The 13466-nt window shown below is 41.3% G+C and overlaps 1 protein-coding gene and 1 pseudogene across 2 annotated transcripts in view; one reads left to right on the top strand and one right to left on the bottom strand.

The window, feature by feature from the left end:
• LOC147874565 (peroxisomal multifunctional enzyme type 2-like) overlaps positions 1 to 13466 on the top strand; it is a 27047-nt pseudogene continuing 13581 nt past the window's right edge. Inside the window, exon 1 of the transcript XR_015534239.1 lies at positions 1 to 1293. The product of XR_015534239.1 is annotated as a peroxisomal multifunctional enzyme type 2-like (transcript). The remainder of the gene's footprint in view (positions 1294 to 13466) is intronic.
• The window catches only part of LOC147874566 (uncharacterized), a 3950-nt gene continuing 1715 nt past the window's right edge, over positions 11232 to 13466 (bottom strand). Inside the window, exon 2 of the mRNA XM_087345362.1 lies at positions 11232 to 11854. Within this exon, the coding sequence (XP_087201488.1) occupies positions 11358 to 11786 (429 nt within the window). The 5' untranslated portion in view covers positions 11787 to 11854 and the 3' untranslated portion in view covers positions 11232 to 11357. The remainder of the gene's footprint in view (positions 11855 to 13466) is intronic.

Here is a 13466-nt window from a genome sequence, read left to right on the forward strand (position 1 = left end):
TACTTTGACGGAAGACCGTCCATTTTGGTCACACTGTTTCGTCTGTGTGCGGTTATGATTCGTGATTTGCCCAAGTTAATTGTCCTTTAAACGTTTCAATGTTATTTCGCGTCGCCTATTGACACGTGTTCGTCTGTCTTATTTTCTCCAGGTTGTGAGGATTTGAATAGGAGAGTCGACTTATGCACATAAGTGACGTGGAAATTATAATGGAAATGTCCGGGCAGTATTTTACGAAGTTGTGATTCATCGATTTTGATTAATATCGTTCGGGTAATTTGGACAATTACTCGCGGACGGATACGATGAGACTAATGGGTGGTCTTTAAAAAACACAGACGAGGGGGATTGTTTTGGTTTCTTAATTGTGACACTCTGTGGCACTTATAAAAGTGTCAATTATTTGCTTCCATGAATTTACAGAATTGAAAAATTTGACAGGGTGACCAAAAATGCTCGGAATGATGAAAGAACGTTTTGATATTTTGGCCAAGCAACGGAAGTGTGATGATACAAACTTCTGTTAAACCTCTGTTGTGTGACCACAGAGTTGTATTCGTGAATCTGGTAATTTAGAAATTATGGGGATGCATCGTTCCTTGGCCAAACAGGATGAACCTGATAATTTTAAATAATTTCCTGGTCACCAAACCCTCGTTCACAGCTTTCAATGCATTCAGTATTTAGCTTTTCAAGAAGTTCCCTCTTACAAATCCTGCCATTTCAGTCTGAACCTGTAACCTAGCAACCTTAAATTTATTTTCATGTTAGCGATGTCACGTGTTGAATGTTAACCGAAGAGATTTTCTGAATCTTTCCGAAATTATTCACGTGTCTGTAGTAATAGCAGTGCCTGGATCCAGTTTCTGAAATTTAATGTCTGAAATATTCATTCTTATAATAATTTCTCTAACTATACATGAGTCACTTAACTCGACTTTTATCACTAACATTTGCCTTAACGTCACGTATAAGAATTGTGGAATGGAGGGCTTAATGTTCATCAAAAGGTTTCAGGTAACTCGTGTCATCCCTAGCTCAAGTTGAATTTTGACATTCTGTGAAAATGATGTACGTAAATCTGTGATTTATCGGAAGGTACTACGCCTGCAGGTACCTGGAGGAACTAACAAAAACCAGGACAGCTCATCCGCAGTCCAATTCTTGAGCACAGGACGTCCAGAACACAGAGCAGAGGGGCTACGCCTTCAACAATTCATCATCACGAAGTTTTGTTGTTAACTTGATGCATGTTTTTGGATATTTCCTGGGGATTGAGACGAGCTGCATCCAGTGAGTTTTTCTAGTGTTACAGGATAATGTAAGCTGAGCCAGCGTCTGAAATGTTGTTTTTTCAACAAAAATATATTTGTTTCGAAAGTGCAATTAGCCTCTTTACCGTCCAGTAAGATGTTAATTTTAACTTTGTCCAGTTAACACAATTTATTCCAGCAGTATCAATACAAATCACATTAAAATTACGCAGTTTATAATATTTCTCTCTAGAGTAAATTAAATGTAAAAATACCTTCACGGCGACTACCAAAAACACGTAAATAAAACCGAGCGCCTTACTCCAGACTCCTCCCAGTTCCACAAGAGGCGCCACCATCACCTCGTTTTCATCTCGTGCTACCAAGGTCTCCTACGTCGCACTCGCATAGCAAATTGTGATGAGCATTGACTATTATATTAGGAGCAAACCTTCGTGTGTTTTTAAACATAATTCTCGTGTGTTCTAATGGTGGTGCAATGTATTCAGTACAGCTGTTTCTCTGTCGTTCAATATCCTAGAAACAAAGCCAGCTCCTGAAACGCTGAGCGATGGATGAACACAAATCTTAGTACTTAGCAGCTCGTATTTGATTCTGTGTAAAAATGTTGTTTTGAAATTGATGTTGCTAAAACTTCTGTCATTATTTACGAGATAAATTGTTAGTATTAACGGAAATTATGAATTGTAAAATAGTATCAAAGATACTGGACTGAGAACTGTGTCTTAAGTCCACCTGACGTCATATTTTCAGGGGCTTAAAATGTCGCCTTTGATACATTTCATTGCCTCATCTTTATCAATTCCTCGTGGCGTCTGTTTCGATTCTGTCTCTGAGAGTTTGTTTCTGTTTTGTGCGGTCGAAATTGGAACTCCATTACGACAACGGAATCATCCAAATTCGAAAGAGTTCAGAGAAAGTTTCGTGCTTTGTGCCACGGTAATTACGAATGCATTTTAGTTACAGTAAATATCTCAGGCGGCGTCTTGATGACTTCCCTTATCAATTCGTTAAGAACAAAATTTGATTTTTTTCATGTTTGATTTTGCTATTGTCCTGACCTCTGTACATTTACGGTTGGTCTCAATTTCAAGGTCAGAGGCGTACTGCGTGTTTTTGTGCAGTAATTGCCACTTACAAGGAAGATAAAGTTTCGCTTGTTCAAATCTTATAATCTTAGACCTAACCCACACCCAGAATTTACTTTTAACTTTATTTTGTCCGTATTCTGTGCACTCGGATCTTGTTTATATTCGACACCTTAATGTCTTTTCCTTATCTTGACGTTATTTATAAATTTTATTCTATTTTTAACTCGTCCTATTGTTTTAGCGTTTGGTTGGATTAATTAGTTAAGTCTTTATCATATTCATTGACAGTCGGTTCAATTTCCACTTCGGGTTTAGATTTTGTAAAGTTTCATAATCGTCGTTATTGTGGGGTGTGGATAAAAAAAGTTAAGATTCATCCGCGAAAGACTTGCTCGTGTTGTGTTGGTGGACGTGTATTCACGTTATTAGACTTCTATGTCACTTTTATTAGATTCGATGTAAAACAGGGCAATTGATAGTACGAATTAAAATAAATGTATGCTTATAAAAAATCCGGACAATTTGTGACCGAATGTCAAAGTATCATAACAATTATGCACTGTCGTCTTCGTTACTTCAATGATACACGAATATTCAAAATAGTAACGTGTAAAATTTACTGCGATGTAACTTAATGAAGCTTCTACAAAGTACAGTCAAATAATTAAATAACTTTAGAGCGTGATGGAGCACGTACACACAGACGTAGTGTTCCGTGCTCCGTGACCGGAAAAACCTAAATGGAGAACAGCCCGTTAAATCGGAAAATGTTGTGGGAGATTTGTCGTCAGTTAAAACGAGAAAACGAGAAAAGCTTTGACCTTGGTAGTGCGCGCAGAGCATAAGGAAAATGTTTTCTCAGCTAGAATACGTTCTCACGGCGGGGAGTACGAAGACGCCCGTCTTCTGCGTTGTAGCGCCGCGAAGTCTGGTAGGCACTTGTTAAGTAGCTGAGCTTTGCCACGTACAGCGCTGATTAGATCGCTTTAGCCCTTATGTCCGGATCCCCTGTTTTCAGTGCACGTGCATCGTGTCTCAAGGTCCCCTCCCCGTCCTCCCCTGCGCCTCATCGTGGGAAATTGCAGGTGTCCGGAGTTCTTTTCTGTAACTTGTTTGTCAACTCGTTTTTCACCTGAATATAAATAACTAAAGCCTCAGCTGAGGCGATCTTTAATTAAACCCCGTGAACCCAGCAAAAGAGTCCATAAATCCCTTCATCGAACCCAATCCCACCTTGGCAACAATCTACAAAGAAGAAGGGAACGGTTTCACAACCTCTTCAAATGCCATGCTTTCAGTTAACTGATGTGTTTATTTATTCACGGTATTTTGACGGTACTTTTAAGTATTTTAATGAATAAGCACAAAATATTACTACAAAATACACAAAACTAGGAACTTGATTTAAGTTAAGGTACATACGGAGTAATGGAAAAATGAGACAGCTCTAATCAAACGGGGAATTCGAAGTATCTGTAGGAGATAAAATCGAATACAGAATCAGCTTAACAGATGATAAGCCGGGCCTGAACGAAGACTACGCCTTTTAACTGCCTGGACAATACCTCACCAGAATGCGCCACTAACCAGGACGTGGTTAACATAACACATCATTTATTCCGGCCCGAGTCCATTGTGTTACAAGACAGATCAGTTTCATTTATTCGAGGACACCAGCAGAATCTAAAGTTCTCACGGCGGTAAGAACGAAATTTCTTTCATTCTGGATTGACCACTGATCGGCGCTGCAACCAAGGACACAGTCGTCATCCTCCATCTTTCTTTCCTCAAGCACAGAAAAATCAATAACGTCCCGAAGTTCCTCGTCCGACAGATGGCAGGAGAGTGTTGATGTAGACCGTGCACGCAGCTAGTTTCAGCTCGCAGACACAGATAGCGCGCGTGTCAACACGTGAAAGAACTGCCTGTTCGTACAGCGCATGTAATGACGACGTATATTAATTTGCACGTGTTTAACTATAAGCATAATTCACTATGGCGTGTAATTAGCAAATGGTCATTTTTGGTCCAACAACACAAAGTTTATTCGCGGGAAAACTGTTGTCTCGTCTCAGTAAATAAAGAAATAAATTAATGTCAGACTGCATGACCAAATATCCAAAAGACAGTCGCCTTCCTTTGAATTTTAAGTTAATATTCATTAACGATGCCATTTTATAATGACTCAACTTTTCGGTTCATAATTAATATATGATATAATGATTACCAGTCAATGGCCCATGAGTATTGGTCATCTGGAGAGAAATTTTGACTGTGAAAGAGGCTTAGAGCCTGCCACTTCAAAACCATCGTCAGTATGGGCTTCTACTGCACATTCTTCATCTTCTAGAACTATCTAAACAAAAGACGGAGTCTAACGAAGGTTTATTGCGATTACATTCCAAATTCTTTCGCACTAAAAGGACTATAAGCTGTGTCTATTTCTTCTTCCTACTTTTTAATTTCTGTTTTGCATGGATCAGAGTCCTTCATCGGAATCACTCAAGAAATTCATTGAATCCAAAGGTTCATCACCGTGTTCACAAGATTATCCTTATTCAAATTCTACCCACTCTCTAACATTTAACTTCATTACAATCCATTTTAATATTATCCTTCAACTTACTCTTATGTTTCATGGTAAATTTAAAGTGACATAGAAGATGCTGTAGAATCTATTTTTCTTACAATCTCTGATTGCTTAATTAGGTTAATGGACCTATAATAACTTCACCTAGATTCTAGGTTGTCCCAAGACATTGTGGCAAAGGGAAGGAAACCCCCGTCCTGCCGAGAATTGAAGCCCGAACGCCCAGTTCGTAGCTAGTAGCCTGAAAGAGGCCCCAATCCGGATTGACGGAGGCGTTACTTATATACTTTGTATATCATCTTGGAAATTCAGCGGACGCCGACTTCCTTATGAGCTCGGCGTAAACCGTAGTCAGAAATGTGGGGCGTAAGCGATGCCTTTTCTAATAAAGTAACTTTTCTTTTGAATTCGAATCGTATCATTGGAAAACAGAGACAGACAACGGCGAACGAATAAAATGTACGGAGAAGAAACATGGATCTGAAACAAGAGGGAACACAATAATAATTGTGATCTTACCTCTCGTTCGATGTTTGGCTTTTCCACGGATCTGCGTTCTGGCATTCGACAACCGAAACCTCCCAATAGCAACACACACCGAGGAGTCGCAATATATCGGTACACCCCCCCCCCACGCCTCCACCCCAACCCGCGTTATTAGAGCCAAGGACTGGAAGGAGGGGGAAAATGGAGACAGAGCCATCTGTTTTTGGCCCTTGGGCAAATCATCTCTTTTATTCTACCTCCTGTAGCAGAAATTTCTTTTCCGAAGTATCGCCGTTGTCATGCGAGCAGAACGACGCTGTAAACGTTGGATTTAAAATTTAAATGTTGACGAGTATACTCGTCACTACATTTAAGATTTATTTATAAACGAAGTTGTAACATTTGATTTTTTGTGTTTGTTTGTAACAAGATTTATGAAGCCAACGCTCATATTTGCGGTGTAGAACGGTCATCAGACACTGGGATCATTGGTTCGAATCCCGCTGACGACATTTTCGCCTTTTATCTGTTCTGCGCTGTGCAGCTGCGCATTTTGCGATGAGCTCATTCCGCGTCTACCGTCAGAGGATTAAAAGGACGACTTTCTCACACGCGAAAATATTTCCACACTACTTTCAAATCTCGTGCATTTTGCAAGAGGGCTTCAATGACTGTCGGCCGTCTCCATAAACCGTTGTCATGTGGTCCACGGTTCACATAGAACAGGTCAGTAGGAATGACCTTTTATTCCTTGCATTGGGTTCAGACTCTGACCACTAAAAGGTCCACGGCCGTGTTCCTGGTTTTTGCGCCACGTAGAGTAGGCGACTAGCAGCGTCAAAGACAAATGTTTCGGAGACTAACTCTGTTTCCATCATCATGTTAAGTTAATGTAATTCACCGATGAGTCCGTGACACCGTTTCAACTTGCAACAACTGCCGACTCCTCTCAAAAGAAGTCTGCGTCTGAAATATATTAATTTCTCCCACTCATTCCGAAATCTGAGATTTTGTAACATCATTGGTTGGACTTCCCGCTTAGATTTGTGATTGGTGGAATATTTTAAATTCAAGTCTCTGATTGGTCGGTTCGATACCCGAGGCCAACTGTTACAGTTTACATCGCGTGGAGACGCTAGGTCACTTATGCCTACTTTTGCATTAACCCAATTAATAGGGGTCGGACCTCCCAGGGGCGAAATACTGCAATGGCCAGTTGAAAGAAGTTTCGAACTTCCTGGATGTGGATTTTTCGAAAGGACAGCTGACATTGCTTCGTCCTTGATGGGCGGTCATAGTCCGAGCTCGACCTCATGGCTAGACGATTACAGTTGGCTCTTCCTCAGGCACATGGCACAACTCGGCCAAATTTAATTTTGCAATTTTTTAAATAAGACACGTAGATCAGAAATCGATACAAAATTCACAGTCTGTTGCCTTCATAATGACGTTTTTGTAAACGATGTTCATGAAGCAAGAACATTTAATCATGACGGTTTCGTAACTCGAAACATGTCGCCACAAGTGGATTCATTTAATACAAGACGTAAAGAGAAACTGCTGTATATTGATGAATGGTAATTTTTTAGATAAAATTAAACGTTTTTAAAATAATTAATTTCAATAAAACTCCTTGAGCAGAAAATAACGAGAAGAAATAATTTTTCCTTCTTTGCTGCAAACAAAATTTCTCTTTATTTTATGTTTTTGTAGCTCCTACACCAATTCCTAGTTTTCTACATTATTTTCAACAACAACAACAACTGTGTCGTGATGAATTGCACCAGCTCAGTGACTTCGCTGCCCTCCCGCGAGCGCCGCTCCAATTAAGGCCTCTCCGTGTATTCAATGAGAGTCGGAGATCCTCGCCCACCGACTGAATCTATGTCAAGGTATCCAGAGAAAACCTTTAACTCTTTCCACGCACCAAAGTAAGAAACGATGTAACCACACCAGGTTCAAACCCGTGGCTACATCAACAGAAGGAGTGTTACGTTTCTCCTCCATTAATTTCTCTCTGTATTTGTAGGCGTAATCGCTTGCATTCGGTAGGTTCTCGATGACGCAAGTCGACATCCCGGATCTACAAACATTCATGTCTGCCGCCTTGTCCCTGCAATTTGAAATATTAAAAGTGAAAACAAATTCTCTTTCATCGTCCATTAATATAATCTACACTCAATATAATTTTTATCACATTTCGCAGACACAGTTACAGAAAATATGTGTGTATATATGCTTGTACTTTTGGGGTTCTAAAATATCAGAGATTTCGGTGTAGAATGTAGAGATTGTGTTTTTGTGTGTGTGAGAGAGAGAGAGAGACAGGCTGAAGTTATTGACAATTTAGTTTGGTTAAAGATTGTTGACCTAGAAATGAAATGATATATGATGTCTGTTTGGTGTTCGTTGACCACCTTGGCTGCTCCCTCATAAATATATTTTTACATAACCCCTCCTTCCTCTCATCTTGGGCTCCCATATCGCACCCACGAAAACCCTCAGTTATTTTTTAGAGGGCAGAAATCAGGAAGGAAATGCATACAATACGAAACCCGTGTCTCCCCTCCATTCATTTCTAGACCTTCTTACTACTGTAAGAATCCGCGCTGAAATGGAAGGGAGAGGACTTTAAGTGGTACAGCTCTTTTGCAGGATGTTTGTTAAAATATTAGATGTTCGAGCCGTCTGTGAGTGAAGATTCCTTTGCGTATGATTCTTGGAGGTAGAACGTAGCTTTGTTTGTTGCACGTTTTATTGATCTTGTTATTGGGTAGTCAATCAACATACGATTATGATGTTGAAGGGGTCCCGGGATCTTAATAAACATTGTGACCACAATCAGAAATTCTCGTGTAGACATGTTGGCAATTCAGTAATCAGCGTGCACTAAAACTCATCTCGTAAAACTGTTTAATGACGTAATGTCAGATACAAAAGAAATGTTTTTGTAGAATTGCTTTCTTTATTTTGTTGTTTCTACTTGTTACATTGAGATTGCTGCTGCTGGTGTCATGGAGAGATGTTTCCTCAAGGTAAAACATTTAGGTGGGCTCTCCTTTACTTAGTGGGGAATCCCCACGTCCACTCAAAGTATTTGCGACCAGGTTGGTGGCCCCAGCACCCTGCCAGTTTCTCATAATAACTAGCTCCTTAGCACCTACAGTCATCATTCCACCACTTCTAAATGATGTTCTGTCATTGCCCCAGATGCATTTCTCTCGTAATCATTGTCTGAGTTTCCTTGTGATGATCTCAAGGTCGTCCGTCACATGTCACGTGAGTTGGAAGGGGAGGGTGTGGTTGAGATAGAGACGCAGTTGTCCTCTAGCAATCTGCCGCCAGAGGCACGGGCAGCCTCCCCGTGACAGCGCACTAACACTTATTTATATATATATATATATATATATATATATATATATTGTTATTTTTTATTCTTACCAAGTCGGTATCGGCGCCGTCTGACTTTGCCTCAGAACGCGACCGACCAAGTAGCATGCACCGCACTCGCGCGCACACACAGAAGCCACGGCGACGTACTTTGTGTGATTTCTTATTATATTATGTTTTTACTCTTTTTTGATTCTACCAAAATTTCTTATTCTCTCAAATATATATATATATATATGCATATTTATATACACATGCGTATATATATTCTTAATTTTATTCTTATGTAGTCGGTATCTCCGAGGGACTTGTGCTGTCAGGGAACGCGGAAAGTAGCACGCACCGAAGAAGGTAGCCTCAGAACGTGACCAGCCAGTATCACGCACCGTGTGACTTTGACTCAGAAAACAGGCAGCCAACTACCGCACACAAACGAGACACTTTAAGCTGCTTGTACGTGATGTTTATTTATTTTTAAGGCAAGTCCAACGGTGCGTCGTACATGGACGGTCGAGCTCTGCAGCAATGTCTACTTCAAATTTTTTTCGGAATATTTCAAGAATTTTTAGTTACTTTCGACTTTCACGCCATTTAGAACGATCTATCCAATTTTTTAGCGGGCAGAAATCTTCCCGATTTCTGCCCGCTAAAAAATTGGAAGCATACAAAACCAAACCCGTTTCTGCCCTCCTTTTACTTCTAGAACTTAATACTACCGTAAGAATCCGCTGGGTCTCGAACTGCCGACGTCGTCCTCCTACGTAACCCATTCGGCTACGAGGCGTGTGGTAGATTCGGATTCTGGTTCGATCTCTTATGCCCTTCTCCCGCTGAATACGTAGTTTATTGGGTTCGTTACTAGAATTCGTTGTGGCCAAGTTCGCAGAGAGAGAGAGAAAAGAAGACAGAAGTGGGTAAAAATTGTTGCGTGATTGTAGTCTTTGGGTTTATCTAAAGAAATTCTCAGACACCAACTCCCGGTTAATGAGATGGTCTCTCAGATTAGCGGAGTTCGATTTCCGCCCAGGATAGTCTATCCAGCATGTAGACGCCCTAAGTCGACCCCTTGAGTCGGGAAAACATGGCTACAGCAGCAGAGCGACAGTTTTCGTCAGCGTCTGTAGAAATAACTTTGACAAAGGTCAGTTCTACCTTGACAAAGATGGCTAGAAACTGACCGACGTTTCAGAGGTGCTTACTTCCTGCATCATTGGGCACTCATCGCCCTGATGATGGTAGGTAATAAGCACCTCTGAAACGTCGGCCAGTTTCTACTAGATTACTTGCCGCTGTGAGAAGCTGAAATCTCACTTACAGCAAGGATGTTTCTGGCAAAGTGACAACTTGCAAGATCAAGAAGGAGATGGGGGATACCATTGAGGTTGGTTTTATGGAAATAAGTTGCGAGTACGTGGACTGGATCCGTGTGGCTTGGCACTGGGACAGACGGAGGATTCTGTTAAAGGCCTGCTTCGTGTTCGGCAGGTCCCGGATTCAAATCTCGGCTCAGAGCCCGGCTATCTCAGCCCCTCCAGGCAAATTCCGGGATGGTACCGTAAATTAGGCCACGACCGCTTCCTTCCACATCCTTTCTAATTCATTATTCATTGTCTTCCTCTCATTCGACGCTGTGTAATCCGTTGAATTGTAAAAAGATAATCACGAGGAGGTTTTATCATTATCGCAGCTGCGTCGTCTCACGCACGGCTCTGTCTGATTTCCGCTGGCCTTGACCTAAGTAATTGGTTCACGCGGCGATTTCTTGCTTCAGGCAGGATCCGGTACGAGAGCTCGTGGCAGAATTTCCTGAAGAGGACGTCTGCATTTTATGGCTGTCGACACGATCACTGTGATGGAAAAGTTCTCTTATCACGGAATGTTAAACTGCAGGTCGTGTCTCAAATATTTTTAGATGCATTTAACTCTTTGAAGCACAGTGGTAACTATATGTACCACCTGCAGTTATATTTATGGGGTCTTCTTAAGGTACAATTTGGCTGCACGCGACAGAGACGGACTCATCGCAGCTTCCCGCCACTCACTTTTGAGGTGACGACCGAGACATGCGGCAAAGTGTTTGTTTTGTTGAGACGCGTGCACATATTCTGTGAAAAATGAGTATAAAAATGCTTCTAAAAAGGTTACTCGAAGAAGAAGAAGAAGAAGAAGATGTGTTGCTGTGTTATTTGTTGCGAAAGAAAGAAAGAAAGAAAGAAAACCTACGAGTTCAATATTCAAAACCAGACGCGAAGAAGGATCTTTCTGTCTGTTAATAAAGAATCATTTATCATTAGAAGAAGAAAGTTTCAGGAGTTATTTCAGATTGAATCAAAAGCAGTTTGGTTACGCACTGAGTTTAATAGGAAAAACATACAAACAAGAAAAACTGTCGCTCACGTTACGGTTAAGTTTCTTATATTGTATTATTACTAATTATGTCACAAATGTAATGACAATTGTCTTCATTCTGTGATGTTGGTTGGTTCGGGGGTCGAGGCAGTTCTTATAGGAGAATGTGCTGATACCTCAGATGAACTTGGGTTGGACAGCCCATGTTGCTCCTCGCATATCCATCTGAATCACTTCATAGTGACTTAAAATGTTAGCTTGTATTTTCAAACGTGGAGCCTTTACGTGGTTCCCAAATGAAGCAATTTCGTCTTCAATTTCTGTATCAGTGTTGGCACTTAACTGTTGCACGAGATTATCAAGAATATCATCATGATTGTTGTTGCGTCTTTTTCGTCGTGGAGGCTGTGGTACAGAGGACTGCGATGCTTCATCTGGACAACCTTCGCTGTTTTCAGTCCGAGTCTCAAACTGTGCGTTTGCCGCTGAATCTGACTCAACATTAGATGCAGTAGGTCTTTCTGTTGAAACCGGTTCTAAGAATTGGAGTCTCTTGAAAAAATCCCACTTAGAATTTTTCGGTGGTGCAGCTGATCCGGTTGACATTTTTCTTTTGCGTTTAAATCGATTGTATGAATCCCGTATATACTTCCAGCGTTTTCTACAGTCTCCATCTGAAATGAGAAATTACGCCCATTTTCGTGTGCGTGTTCTTTGTGTACGATATCACTTATTGAGTGATTGACAATTTTTTCCCTTCAGATTTATGGCGACTGGCGAAAGTTACGCTTCACTATCGTTTGCTTACCGTATATCAGCGCGTCATATTTCACCAATCGTGAAAGAGGTTCTTAGGTGTCTAAGAAACAAGTTGGTACCTCAACTCATGCCTGAACCTACGCAACGAGAGTTTCAACGCATTTCAAACGAATTTTGGATAAAATGGAATTTTCCGAACGCCGTTGGAGCCAATCTCTTTCAACTACAAAGCTTTCTTTTCTATCGTTCTTTTAGCCATCGTGGACGCTAATTACAAGTTTATTGCGGTCGACGTCGGTGCATATGGCAAAGAAGGTGATTATTGGAAATAACTTTAATCTTCCGGGTCCTGAGTGCCTTCCGGGAACCATTTCTAACTTTCAGGCGAAGCATCGGGTCTCGACGCGTATCTGATGAAGTTGCAAAGAATGACGTAACTGAACAGACATTCAATTATCGCCTTTGTCGTGCCGGAAGGGTATCGGAAAATGCATTTGGGTTGATTTGCCAAGTATTTTGAGTGTTTTATACACACATAAACATTTTGCCGGAGACATGTGATGATTTGATATTAGTCGCCTGTTACGCGATGGATTCCTAGTAAAAATCTGGAAAAACTTTCTATCACTTCAGTACTGACGTGGAAACAACGCCACCAAACACGCACTCCTTATCTCGAGCAGGAGGCGAGATAAGAGAAGAGTTGAGAAAATATCTCATGTCAGACGCTGGTGCAGTTTCTAGGCAAGTAGATCGCAAAAACCTGGTAATAATCCATTCATTGCATGACGTGTTTAAGTCTAGAAGACGTTATATTGTATTATAAAAACGCAAACAACTAACCACTTTTGTCTAATTAGGCGAGCTTCGGGATTTAGAGGGTTAAGTCTGGCATTTATGAAAGCGACAGTGAACTTATGAGTCCTGCAAATTTCGTGACTGTCAGGCATCGAGCAGGACCCCGTTCCTTGGCGTATAAAAATGTATTCTGTGAAAGTTAAGTTGCCACCACGCCCCGCAGTAAAGCTGACAACCGATTTCAGACTACGTTGCCGATAACTGGGTTACACCGAACGCCTATTGATTGCAGCATCCTTGGCGATGTAAAAGTCTGACCAGAACGAGCTGCATGGAGCAGAGTCCATCTTCAGCCCTCGGTCGGTCGGCTAGTCAAATTCTGAACGAAATTCTTATCTCCTTATAACGCAGTTTCCTCCTCGCTCTTGTCACTTCATCCGTCTCGGGTCCAGATATTACCCTCAGCGCTCTCTTCTCAGACACCCCGAGTCTGTGTTTTCGCTTGAAGTGAAAGACCGGGTTTCACACCCATACAAAACAGTAGGAAACATTCGTTGTTAGAGAGGAGACGGGAAACAGAAGATTGTGAACTGCGGGCGGGAGAATGTGAAGGTGCGTCGTGCAGTTGTAATACGCTTGGAAGTGCCTGAGGTAAAGTTGGTAATCGGCTTCCTCAGACGTTGGTAGGATTGGCGGGCAGATTGAAATAGCTGAAGATTGTCAGTTTGT

The sequence above is a fragment of the Zootermopsis nevadensis genome, unplaced genomic scaffold (assembly GCF_977971745.1).
Source record: "Zootermopsis nevadensis isolate Lab colony 2312 unplaced genomic scaffold, Znev_1.0 Znev_ptg000008l, whole genome shotgun sequence".
Lineage (NCBI taxonomy): Eukaryota > Metazoa > Arthropoda > Insecta > Blattodea > Termopsidae > Zootermopsis > Zootermopsis nevadensis.